Source organism: Plenodomus lingam (genome assembly GCF_022343315.1).
Source record: "Plenodomus lingam strain CAN1 chromosome Unknown contig_3, whole genome shotgun sequence".
Taxonomy (NCBI): Eukaryota; Fungi; Ascomycota; class Dothideomycetes; order Pleosporales; family Leptosphaeriaceae; genus Plenodomus; species Plenodomus lingam.
In genome coordinates, this window is record NW_027093944.1 from 1,753,730 (window position 1) to 1,767,566 (window position 13,837).

The window sequence follows — 13,837 nt, forward strand, 5'->3', positions numbered from 1 at the left end:
GTTACAGGAGGGATATTAACTAGATTACAGAGTATCTTAATCCTAATTAATCCTAATTAATCCTAATTAATACCCCTGTATAACCTACTATCTAATTAACTGCTAGCTTACTGCCAAGTGCCTAATAAAAAGTAGGAGCTCTAGTAAGGAAGGTTTACTAATTATTTACCTTCTAGTAAGGGTAGCTAAAGCTCTATATATATAAGTACGATCGTAGTAGATATAATCTAATAATCTATCTCCTAAATTATTCCTAACCTTAGTGATCTAAATTTCCACACCTTCCTAAATAGTGCTAGCACTTATATTTGTTTTTAGTGGATTCTTGTTACGTTAGTAACTTTAGCCTAGCCCTATTTTTCCTACTAATAGCGCACACTACTCTGTAGCCTTTGTGGTAGCTTTTCTATTAGTAGTAATATTCTAGGTATTCTAGCACTTCTAGTATTACTAATGCTTCTTATAGTTCTAATTATTCTAATAGTTCTAGTTTTAGTTATTCTAGTTTTAGTTATTCTAGTTTTAGTTATTCTAGTTCTAGTTATTCTAGTTGTTCTAGTTCTAGTTGTTCTAGTTATTCTAGTTCTAGTTATTCTAGTTGTTCTAGTTCTAGTTATTCTAGTTCTAGTTATTCTAGTTCTAGTTGTTCTAGTTGTTCTAGTGTTCTAGTGTTTTCTAGTTAGCCTCTTAGTATTATTACTCTGTTCCTACTAACGCGCGTTAGCCACGTCCTAATATAGGCCTACTATTTTTGTCTTAACAATATTAATTATTAACACTACCTATTTTTTTTAATTTTTCTCTGCCTTCCTTATACTTAGAGAAACGTCCTCTTAGTTATATGCTACTAGGCCCTCCCCTTTACTAAGATAAGATAAGTTCCCCTTAGGCTTCGCTATTTATACTGTTAGGGAGAGTAACCTATTTAAACTAGGAGAAGTAGGAGGGGCAAGGTTTAATAGTAGTAATCCTATAGTAGAGGATAGGGGTTTAATATAGCAACATAAGTGAAATAATAATATTATAGAGTTAAAGTCAAGTCTGCTAGAGTTGTTGTTATCCTATCCTCTAATCCTTCATGCCTTTATACCATTCAATCCGCCTAACCTTTTAGGCTAAGCCTTGTTTTCCTCCCATACATCCCTCACCACGGCACACTACCTTCTTAATAGTTATACTTACTAAAAAGATAAAGCTAGTTAATATACTAATTATAGGGAAGTAGCTTTATAAAGCTACTATTATATTCTTTATTATTTAAGTTACTAGAAATAATAAAGCTACTAAGTAACTATATTTAGGGAGACGTGTACTAAGCAAAAGTTAGTGTAGGAAATATAGGGAGAATATTAGAAGTACGCACCTTATCTTAGTAGGCCTAGCGCAGGGTCTAACTACCTTATAGTAGATTACTACTACTAGTACTAGTAGTAGTAGATAAGGATATAATAGGGGCTAGATAGGCAGGATTAATAAAGAAAGAGTAGAGGGAGGGCTAATTAGTAGGGAAAATCTATTATATAATAAAGTAAGTTTAGGAAATTTATAGTAGGGTAGGATAGCTATATTAGAACTTTTATAGTAGGGTACTAAAATAAGTATATAGACGCTACGCGCGCGTACTACTTAATATATAGGCCTGTTATAAATTAGGAAGGAATACAAAGATATAATAATAAAACCTAAGAATATATAGAAATAAAGCCTAAAATAGATTATAGGGACAAAGATATAACCCTAGACCCCTAGAAAGATAACTTTATAATAGTTTATAGGGGAAGGTTAGGGGTATATAAAGGGCTTAGGCTTATACCTAAGCCTAGGTTTAACACAAGATAGACTAAGTCTAATACTACTACTAAGCGAACATATTACACACCTATAAAAAGGCGTAGAGGGCTTACCTCTCCTTTAAGATACTAAATACTATTATTAACGCTTATTGCATTCTCCCTTAAGGCTAATCTATAACAATTACGTATTTCCTTATTTTATTAATATAGTATAGCTATTATAGTAGAGTCTTAAGCCTATTATTCTATTAATCTATAGACCTACTATATTAGCCTTTCTACTATATTAGGTTGCACCTAATTATTCTAAATATCTAGCGTGTCTATCTCTTATTACTATTATAGTATATTTAGAAGAAGATACTAAAATATTATAGACTAGCCTTAAGGGAGAATATAATAAGTGTTAATAATAGTATTTAGTATCTTAAAGGAGAGGTAAGCCCTCTGCGCCTTTTTATAGGTGTGTAGTGTGTTCGCTTAGTAGTGGTGTTAGACTTGGTCTATCTTGTGTTAGACCTAGGCTTGGGCATAAGCCCAAGCCCTTCACAGTTAGCCTCTTAGTGTTATTACTCTATTCCTACTAACGCGCGTAAGCCACGTCCTAATATAGGCCTACTATTTTACCTTAATAATACTAATTATTAATACTACCTATTTTCTAACTTTTCTCTACCCCCCTTATACTAGGAGAAATATCCTCTTAGTTACTTATTACTAGGCCCTCCCCTTTACTAAGATAAGATAAGTTCCCCTTAGGTTTTGCTATTTAAACTAATAGGGAGAGTAACCTATTTATATAAGAAGAAGTAGGAGGGGTAAGGTTTAATAGTAGTAATCCTATTATAGAGGGTATAAATTTAATACAGGTTTATAAGAGAAAAGTTAATATTGTAGAGTTAAAGTGAAGTCTCTAGGAGTAATAATAATCTATCCTCTAATCATTCATGCCTTTATACTATTCAACCCGCCTAACTTTTAGGCTAAACCTTGTTTTCTCCTATATACCCTGTGCCACGGAACAATATAAGTCTAATCGTAGTAGATATAATCTAAATAATCTATCTCCTAAATCATTCCTAACCTTAGTAATCTAGATTTCCACATCTATTCATATAAGTCCGATCGTAGTAGATACAATCTAATGATCCATCTCCTAAATCATTCATGACCTTAGTGATCCAAATTTACACACTCTGTCTATCTTGTGTTAGACATAGGCTTGGGCGTAAGCCTAAGCCCTTCACACACACACAAGTAGGGAGCCTATGTAGGTTACGTTGATACACATCAATGTAGACAAGTACATGTTGTCTGTTCAACTTGACATAAATTATAAGGCTCTAATGTGTACATAATGATGGTAGCTGTAAAGTGGCCAACAGCCAATCATGCTGTTTCTTACCACCGTTAATGAGACATGCGTGATATCAGCTTACCCCGCTTGCAACATGATGGCCTTTTGTCGATACAAATGCGGCACTGTTCATTGGTAGTTGGGCGAAGAAGCCTAGATCTGTGGTCCTCGGTGCAGCAATAGCATCGCCATGTTTTGGAGAGGAAGATTGCTGGTTCGTAGTAGTGGATATCATGCAGTACCGGTAGGTAGGCCTCACGCGAGATCCCTGCACTCTCGACGCGCCGACATGCCAGTCCCGCCATGACAACGGACAGCAGCAGCATGAGCAGCAATAAACACCAGGCACCGTGCTCAGTACTTTTGACGACTCATGCTTTTGACCAGCGCATATTCGAGCCTTTGACCTGCCATTCGGCCACTGACGACGACCCAGTTCGAGGCCACCGACCAAGTTTGTCCGTTCTCTGCCCGCCTTTCGTCATTCGTTGTTGCCCGCGCAATCTGTGTTTACGAAACAAGAAATCCCACGCCTTTCACTCTGCGCACTCGAGCCACTACAAACAGGTCTGCAATAGCACCTCGCCACACTCGAAGTAAACAAAGTAATCCCATCTCTTGAGAGGCCTCGCGTTTGCGTAGCGGCTTTTACCAGAGGATTCTTCTGCCCGCCTTCCTTTGACATTTAGCACCACTACCACGACTGACCCCCGCTCAACTAGTAGTCACCACATCACGACATCGGCAGTGACTCTCTGGCAAGGACACAACTCAACCCACCTATTCTCCTCGCTTGTCCGTCTTCAATCCGCCAGCCCATATTTCCACGTGGCCACGGTGACGCTCGCGCCCGATCGCATCCTTCGCTTTCCACGTGGGGTACCGGTACTGCGTACCGTCGACACAGCACAGTCTCGCCTCTCCCAGTTTTGTAAACGCCTCTTCAACCCAGGCACCCGGTTGAGTCATCTACTACCGTCCACCCCACTAGTTGCACGCACCGCAATCCGACCCTTGCTCCTAGGCAGCCCTTGTACACACCGCTCAGCTCTTTTGACAAGCTGGACGACACCACTGCGATAAGATGGCGACAGAACTGGGCGCCAATGAGTCTGTCGACCCAAACACACTCTACACAAAACAAGAATGCATAGGTGGAGGCAGCTTTGGCAAGGTTTACAAAGGCATCGACCGGCGAACGGGGAATACAGTAGCCATCAAGGTCATTGACGTCGAGAATGCGGAAGACGAGGTGGACGATATCATGGGCGAGATTATGATCCTTTCCAGTATGACATCGCCATACGTAACCAAATATTTTGGCTCGTATCTGGCAGGCTCAGATTTGTGGATTGTCATGGAATTTTGCTCAGGCGGCAGCTGCGCAGACTTGATGAAGCCCGGCGCTATAGCCGAGGCTGAAATCGCAGTTATATTGAAGGAGCTTTTGATGGGCTTGTCATATTTGCACGATGACCACAAGCTGCATCGAGATATAAAGGGTCAGTTGTCCGACACTCTAGCGCTTCTACGTAGAGACTGACATGATATAGCTGCCAACATACTCGTGGGGGCAAGTGGACAAGTGAAACTGGCCGATTTTGGTGTGTCGGGCCAGCTCTCAGCAACCATGACGAAGAAAAACACTTTCGTTGGTACTCCCTTTTGGATGGCCCCTGAGGTGATCAAGCAGTCAGGCTATGACGGCAAGGCCGATATATGGTCGCTTGGTATTACTGCTCTAGAGCTGGCTAACGGAGAGCCTCCTTACGCGGACATACACCCCATGAAGGTGCTGTTTCTTATTCCAAAGAATCCACCGCCACAACTCACCGGCAACTTCTCGCCTGCTTTCAAGGAGTTTGTAGACCTTTGCTTGCGCAAGGATCCCCGCGAGCGACCAAATGCAAAGCAGCTTCTACAGACGAACTTTATCCGCAAGGCTGGCAGACCTGCCCGTCTACAGGAGCTCATCACAAGGTATCAAGACTGGAAGGTTCGGTATCCCAAACAGGCTGTTGAATCAGAGGATGAGGTAACACCCATCAAAAGAAAAGAGCCTGTCAATGAAGATCTGTGGGACTTTGGCACTGTACGACCAATGGGAGGAGTCAGGGGACCAGCATTGGCACCTATGAATGATGCTGGCGCGAACGCTCGCAATGTTTCACCACAACGAAAGCCCCTCGTTTCTAGTCAAAACGGTGGTTATGCCAACGAAAATGCGGATACCATCAAGAGTCCACCAGCCTCGCCGACGAAACGTCTGCTTCCATTGCAAACCCTAGAGTCTGGAATGGCGTCCGTAAACACTGCTGCGAGGATTCCACTTCCACCATCGCCAGAAAAGAGAGGGGCGCCTTGTTTTCAACAACCTGTTCAAGAATCTCCACGAAAGTCACCAGTACCTGGATTGTTCTCTCCACCTCAACACCGAGGATTGGTTACACCGACCAGAGCAGCACCTCAAGGCCCACGACGACAGACCCCGCTCTCTCATGCTTACGAAGAATTCTTGCAGCAAGAAATAGCCGCAGACATGAAGCGAATGGAGATAACACCACAACAGCCTCGCAATCCTACACCAAACCGTGCGTCGGTTCTTCCACAAATGTCCATACCTGAAATCCCACCATTCCGAGGGTCATCAACAAGCCCAGCAACCAATGAATCCTCCGTAGAACCTGTCAAGTCATCCCCGAGCCCAATACGACTACATCATCAAGTGCCACTATCTTCGCTCACCCATAAGCCACTACCACCACTGGCGGGTCAGCAAGCGCTTCCATCTCTGATGGGACAAAAGCCTCTCCTCTCACCCCAGCAGGCCTTCATGCCAATGAACTCGTCGTCGTCAATATCTTCGCGACCTGACTCGATAACATCCAATGATCCCTTTGGTGGACCTCTTTCTTCAAATTGGATATCGCAACCCATCCAGCAAAGCACTGCTCAGCCTGTAGCTCCCCCACCCCCACTACATACATCTCCCAAGCCCATACCTATGTCACGCGGCTCATTTGGTCGTCCTAAGCCAACGAGCAACCATCCAAGTCTCCTCCAGACCTTGGGATCTCCCTCATCTGCTCCCTTGGAGATAACAGCTCTTACGGGCGTCGTAGTGCCTGCACTTGAAGCGGCGCTATCTCGTCGTACATATCATCTTAATCTGAAGAACAAGACGGATTCGATGCATTCACTCGATGATGCACAAGGCTTCGTAGACCGTAGGCGGCACAGGCAGGATTGTCATGAACGGGTGAAAACTTTGGTCAACGAGATTCGAGACAAATTCGAAGAGCTTGATCGATGGGATGAGCAAGGGGAAGTGGGTATGGGTGGGGAAGTTGCGGGCTTCTTGGAAGGGTTTCTGGAAGAGGTATTGGTTAGGGTCGAGCCGGCCGACGATTAGGCATCCCAATCTGAGGAGCTGGCTGGCGATGAGGGATATGGACTTCGCAAGTCTGTTGAGGACGAACGAAGAGCCTGGTGCTCTTGAGCTCGCCGAGACAATTTGCTAGCCAAAGAACGCCTCTGCAAATTTAAGGGCCCAAGGATCAAGTTTACTGTGACAGGGTCGCAGCACAGCTCCCATATATGGAGAGAGCGATTCCTGGTGATTGGCAAAACCTGTATGCTCCATCGCTCATGGAAGGTAAGGGATTTTTTTTGAAAGCATATTTAGCCAGGAGTTTCAGGAGTGGTTGAACTGGCTATGCACTACTCGATGGCCAGATTATTTTGTTCATTTACTCATTTTATTCTTGTATAAGATTTCCATGACTTGAAAAGACTTGAAGTAGTGTCTAATAGAAATGTTACCCTAACATAACGTGTTGGGCTGCGGAAGGATAGCCAATCAGCGTGAGCCGACCTCCGACATCAACTTTAGTGGGTCCGTCATCGTCACCCCCAGAAATTACAACTTGAACCTATTGCTACGCGCGTCTGGGAAGACACCGCGCTTCGACAGGTTCCACTCGCTCTACGAGCGTGTACAAGCCATGGTGTATGTCCGATGACTAGAGCTTCATAATCTCACCCTAATTCGATATCTAGGCGTACTATTCGTAGCAATGCGCTTGAGAAGCTGGCGCGGCTCTCAGCACAGTCAACAAATACTACGACTACGATTTCCGATTTCCAGAGACTCTTCAAGAGATGCCCGCATTCTTCTGGAACTGCTAGCGGAGTCGAACATGGCACTGTTAACACGTGGACACCCATGGTATGTTCCCATAGCACATTAGGCAGGCTTGTCAATGTATCAAACGAACACATGTTTACCCAAGTGACAGAAACTTCAAGAACTAGAGACAATTCTGGCTCTCTGCAAGTCTGCACCTTATGTCCAGTCTCCGGAAGTCGCAGAGAAGCTGCTCACCCGCTTATCGCCCTACCTTTCCGAGTCGTACACGCAGATCCTCTCGCCTTCCCCTAACCTCCGCGCCTTCGAACCCTCGCCATACGAGAAGCTTACGTATAACCTCACATCTGCAATACTGGCGATTGGCATCAAACATGGTCAGCTACGGGCGCAGGCAACATCTTCACTTGATGCCTACCTCAGCGGTTGGGCAACTGCCTCAGATGCGCTCTCAGCAGACCGTTTCGAACCTGAAGAGCGAGGAGAATTCTCGGCAGATGGCGAACTTGCTCGCGCCATGACGCACAGTCTGTCTCTGCTCGGATTCCTCGGTGCAACGGCAGAACACGCCGAGTTTTGGAACGCCTACGACAGACTGCACTTTGTACAACAAGTGCGGAGAGTGCTGACGGAGAAATTTTTGATTGCATTCGAGACGGCCTTGTCGATTGTACGTAACGCGCGTTCACATCAGCACGGCCTAAGGGAATGGAGACGATTTGTTAAACATTACGCGGCGTCTGGGCGGCCCTTGGGTGCGATGATATTGCACGACTCGTTCCTGAAGGTTGTGGTGGCTTCTGCATCACTGCTTGTGCAGACGCACCCAGAGAATAAGGTCGGAGGTTCGGTTCTAGATTACCTGAAGTCTTCGTTCAGGGAGACGAATAACCATGTCATTCCTGATCCATCAGACGACCGGCTTGCGGAAGGTCTAGCGAGGATTGCCGTGGAAGAGATGGAAAGACTTGACAATGACCTTGACTACCTGCAGAGAGTTGGGTCAGCGTGGCAGCAACAGCAGGCATCTTCGGTCAAAGCGAAAGTGTTAATTACATACCTATGTTGTGCAGTGTACGACGACAACATTGCGGATGCAGATCTTTTGACGACGTGGTTGGATGGTGTACTCAATGACCCAACACAGAGTGCTGATCATGAGTTGGCATCGACGGTCCTGAAGTCAATGGCTATTCTCGCAAAGGTCTCACCTCAAGTGGCATCCAACCTTGGTCGCTCTCTACCACGAGTCATCGTACAGGGTAACTTCGATCATCGGACTACCTCTGTCGCGGCCGAATCGCTCGCTGCAGTGCTCAGTCTTCTGCCCCAGGACGCTATCATCACAACTCTATACAGTTTGGGCAACATCATCAGCGTTGCACCTGTGTCTGAGCGAAATGTCGCCTCCTCACCACCGCTGAATGGAAGCAATCGTGGTCCACGTGCTGGTGGAGTTTACAATCAACAAAACGGCAGTGCCATCTCATTGACGCCAAGCGATATTGAAGAGCCGCACCACGTACATACAACCGTTATCGAGACGATAGTGTCGGTGGCGAAAAATTGCAAAGATGCGAAGATTACAGCACTTGCTTTGTCCATGCTCGTGCAAAAGGTGGGACGAGCAAGCAAGACCGTGGACGCGAAGATCATCACGGACGCCGCGTTCCTGGGCGCTCACAGTCCACCGGGGGAGTTTAAGTCGCTCCTGAAAATGTATTCGAAAGCATGCCATGATGCTTTGGTCAACGAGGACACCGCAACACTGGAAGCCGTATGTTATCTTGATGACGATGAATAGTTGATGACATTAATGTAATTGCAGGTCATGTCCGCACGACTGAACATGTCAAGGGAGATATCTGCGAAGGACGAGACTTTTGAGATATATCTCAGACATCTACTAGACACTATTGTCAGTAAAGGAGATGCACAGGAGATATCACATCACCGCCTTCGCGACACGGAGCTCGCAGCGCAAGAAATCGCTCAGCTGCTGAAGCCACTTGCAGCTCTACTTGAGCACAATGCTGCCGAAACCCAGGAGATCGATGACTCAATCATCAATCTGCAGCGCGACGCTTGGTTCAACATTGTTGTCCATGGCTTCGACGTCTTGTCCGACCTAGGCAAGCAGTACCGCGAAGAGCTGAGGACACTGGCTAGGTTCAGCAAGCCTCTCATTGCTGAAGAACGGCCATTTCTGTCGGAAAGCGATATCGAGCTAAACACAGTTCTCCGTCGTGGCAAGTCAGCTGAGCATACGGTCGAACAGAAAAAGCGTCTAGGCAAGCTCTTACCTTCATGCGAGGCTGATACCAAGTCTTTGAGTTACCAAGAGGCGGTCTTTTTGAGCACTGCATATCTGGTCGAGGATCTGCGTGCTAGTACCGGTGACTGTACAAAGGCTCTCGCTTACTTCCTCGATCCTAAGTTGCGAGTTGGTGCTGTTGGGAACTGTATGGCCGCAATCACGACGACTGCTGTGAGGACGTATCTGGTCAAGACATTATCTGGCCAGTCCCATGTCTTTTCAACGCCATACTTGGCAGAGCAACTCGCTACGATCTTCTCAGCATGCTGCCACCGTATTGCGCGTGTTCAAGAGGCTGCAGCTACATGCGCGGATCTGATTATTCGTGAGGTGCCTTCTACTCTGTGTCAGAAAAGTGCACTATTTGCGCTGTTGGAGTTGCTCTCTGTGATGTGGTATAGCTGTCTTGAGGGCGAGACCGAGGATTACACGTGGAAGTCGACCTTTACTTCCAAGAGATCGAACATCACAGTGGAATTGTCAGACGACTACGCATTCCGACGCGCAACTCTGGACAACTTGCATAAGCGCGCGATAGTATGGGTAAAGGGGGTTCTTGACATAGCGCCTCTCGACGTCAAGGGGCTTTTGCAATCATATCTGTCCGAGTTTGACGATGAGATGAGTTTCGGCCATATTTCACTTGGTCGTTCCTTCGCACTAGAAATGGGCTCTGTGGTTCCGTCTACTGATCAACGACTTGGCGCCATTGAACGCCAGGGTATGAATATCAATACTGCGTCTGACTTCATCACGCAGTATACAACGAGGCAGGAGTATAAATTTTTAGACGGTGTCGTCGACCATGAGGAAGAGTGGCTTCAGGGGGCTCCGTCGTCTGGACCGAGGCCAACATACCTAAGTCGCAGCTTGCAAGACGCAACCAATCTCCTCATCGACCTTGAGACTCGTACACTAGGTCACAAGCACGTCACCATCGCCGAGCTTCGTGACATACTCAGAAGAGCAGCTGCTTTGCTGTGCAGAGTCAAGACAGACCAGTCACCCATTGTTCATCATCTTGTCGGTATTCCCTTTGCAGTCTTCTCAAAGCAGTCTATCAAGCTCGGCATCTCGCTGTGGACCAGTGTGGCCAAGGAGAACCCACGCATGGAATCACGCATCTTGGTTGCCATTGCTGAAAATTGGGAGAACACGGTGCGCAAGCGAAGAGGTATCTTCAGTCCATTATTGAGGTACGTTTGATCCATCCTTGCCAAGAGTCTGAATGCTGCTTACTGTATATGAAGACACGAAGATCCTTTTTACGGCAAACAAGAATTCACTGCTACCGATAAAGAAGCTCTGTCCAAGCGTCAACAGCAGATTTACAACTTGATTGCTCCCCACTTCCGACTGCTGCAGTTTCTGTCTAGTCACTTCAGTGCGTCGCGCCTCAGCAAGTCGGATGTTGAACGCGTGTATGTGCGATTGATGCACATCACGCTTGATGCGATGAGTAGTGGCTGCTCGCAGCCTCTAGCTCGAGAAGCATATTTTCACATCATTTTGCTGGGTTTGCGCATTGCGCATCATTGCATCACCCTGTCCCCGACCATCAGGTGGCGATTGTTTGATCGCATTTTGACAGGTGCACTGGCTTGGTTTGCCAAAGCGCCACAGTAAGTTTTGATCAATGTTCCCTAAATGGTTTATATGCTGACTGGAGTAGATGGTCGTTTGGCGGAAATCGCCTGCAGATTAAGGCGGAGACTCATGTCTTGATGGATGTACAGGCACAGCTCGAAGCCGTTAGCAAGCTCACTGCTGCGGCTGACATTGGCGCAAAGTTGAAGGCTAAGCAGGACTTGCTGTCGCTGTTGATAGCTAACGAACACACAAGGCTGATGGTGTGGCTTTTTCCCTTGGATAACAAAAAACATAGGTTCAGTGGAGGATCGCATAGCAATGTTTTGCCGGATGTATGTATGCACAAGTGTATGAATGCATACAAGCTAACGACAACAGGCTGCCGTGACAGCTCACTTGAAGACGGCTTGGGCAGAGAATCCAGCTATTGCTGTCCATCTTATCAAGCGCTTCCAATCTCAACGTCTGAATATGGAGGTCCGTTGGCAGGTGCTGAACTTTCCGCACAAGGTGTTGGATGAGCCTGATGCGTTGGAGATTCTCCTGGGTAATCAGCTGCCTGCTGATGTGTCGTTCCAACTCAAGGTTTGCGTTCCGCTCTGAACTCGTCAATTCTTACTGACATTTCAAAGTACATGCTTTACTGGGCACCAGTGAACCCCATTACGGCGGTGACATACTTCCTACCAGCCTACGGGAATCATCCTTTCATTATCCAGTATGCCATGCGAGCGCTGGAGAGCCACTCGGTAGATGTCATGTTCTTCTACGTGTATCAGATTGTGCAGACGCTGCGCTACGATGTTCTCGGCTATGTTGAGAGATACATCATCGAAACGGCCAAGTTCTCGCAGTTGTTTGCGCATCAGATCATCTGGAACATGAAGGCGAATGCGTATAAGGATGAAACTGCGGAGACGGTAGGCTGCCTTTTGTCATTTTCGACAATGTGATAGGCTAACATGTATATCAGCCCGATGCTGTCAAGCCTACTCTCGACAAAGTCATGCTCAGCCTTGAATCCAGTTTCTCGAAAGAGGACCACGAATTCTACGAACGCGAATTTGCCTTCTTCAATGAAGTCACTGGCATCTCCGGAACCCTTCGTTCTGTCCTGCACGAATCGAAAGAAGTCAAGAAGCAAAAAATTGAGGAAGAACTCCGCAAAATCAAGGTGGAAGTCGGCGTTTACCTGCCCTCTAATCCAGACGGACAGGTCATCGGCATAGACAGAAAGTCTGGCAAACCGCTACAAAGTCACGCAAAAACACCCTTCATGGCTACGTTCCGCATCCGTAAGACTAAGCCAGACACGGGACTTGAGGAGACGGAGGAAGATGATCGACACGTGGTGAAGAGCGACAACACGTATGAGACGTGGCTCAGTGCGATTTTCAAAGTAGGAGATGACTGTCGCCAAGACGTCCTCGCCCTCCAACTCATCGCTGCCTTCCGCGGAATTTTCAACACAGTCGGCCTAGACGTCTGGGTCTTCCCCTACCGCGTCACGGCCACCGCACCCGGCTGCGGCGTCATCGACGTGCTGCCCAACTCCATTTCCCGCGATATGCTCGGTCGAGAAGCCGTCAACCGTCTGGACGAGTACTTTGTATCGCGCTACGGCAACGAAGATTCGATCCGTTACCAAGAAGCGCGCTCGAATTTTGTAAAGAGCATGGCGGCGTACAGCGTAATCTCCTATCTGCTACAATTCAAGGACCGCCACAACGGCAACATCATGATCGACGACGCTGGCCACATCATACACATCGACTTTGGCTTCTGCTTCGACATTGCGCCCGGCGGCATCAAATTCGAGCGCGCACCCTTCAAGCTGACGGCCGAGATGATTGCCGTAATGTCGGGCAGCAAGAACCCCTCGCCGTATACCACACAATCGTACCGCTGGTTCGAAGAGCTCACCATCAAGGCGTTCCTCGCCGCGCGCCAGCACTGCGATCACTTGTGCCATGTTGTGCAGGTGATGCTCGACAGTGGGCTGCCCTGCTTCAAACCCGAGACGATGCGGAATTTCAGGGACCGATTTGTGCTGGGGCGGAGTGAGGGGGAGGCAGCGGAGTGGATGCGCGGACTGGTGGAGAAGAGTAGGGGGAGCTATAGTACGGGAACGTATGATCGGTTCCAGTTGATTACAAATGGTATTCCTTATTAAGGTCGGGATGGGAAGGGGGGGGTGGTAGGGCAAAGAGGACGAGGATGGCGAAAGCAAAGCGCAGCAGTAAAAGCGAAACAGAAAAACTAGTCAAGTTGACTGGCTACACGAAATCGTGTCCAAGGATGCAAGTTTGCGAGATATCCTTTTCTTCTTCATTCCCCCTTGAAAATAACAGGTACATCTTCATCGTAATATTAATCACATACTTACCCTCGGTCCTCTTCTCTTCTATTCCTCCTGTCCAGCACACCTCCTTCCTCATCGATATCAAACCGGCTTATTCCAGTCAAGGTCGTTGGGTAGCGACTAGTTGGTTTACTTGTTCCGCTATATATAACGTGGCAGTGTGCGTGCCAGGGATGTTGCTGAGTGTGTGTTGCTGTTTGTTTTGTGTGTTGTGCGTTTTGCATAGGGGAGAAGAGTGGGAGATGTTAGGCTTGGGGTTTAGCGTACAGGG

The 13,837-nt window shown here is 47.0% G+C and overlaps 2 protein-coding genes across 2 annotated transcripts; both read left to right on the forward strand.

Annotated features, from left to right (window-relative positions):
- Nucleotides 1–4,234: 4,234 nt before the first annotated feature.
- On the forward strand, nt 4,235–6,562 carry IAQ61_007930 (uncharacterized protein; the record flags this gene model as incomplete). Its single annotated transcript, XM_003840562.1, has 2 exons — nt 4,235–4,652; nt 4,704–6,562. The coding sequence occupies 2 exons, from the start codon at nt 4,235–4,237 to the stop codon at nt 6,560–6,562; spliced, it is 2,277 nt and encodes a 758-aa protein (XP_003840610.1).
- Nucleotides 6,563–6,798: 236 nt separating this feature from the next.
- Nucleotides 6,799–13,377, forward strand: IAQ61_007931 (uncharacterized protein; the record flags this gene model as incomplete). The annotated part of the gene is made up of 10 exons (XM_003840561.2): nt 6,799–6,805; nt 7,006–7,159; nt 7,210–7,378; nt 7,449–9,074; nt 9,126–10,810; nt 10,865–11,236; nt 11,287–11,536; nt 11,583–11,789; nt 11,837–12,124; nt 12,178–13,377. The coding sequence occupies 10 exons, from the start codon at nt 6,799–6,801 to the stop codon at nt 13,375–13,377; spliced, it is 5,958 nt and encodes a 1,985-aa protein (XP_003840609.2).
- Nucleotides 13,378–13,837: the final 460 nt, after the last annotated feature.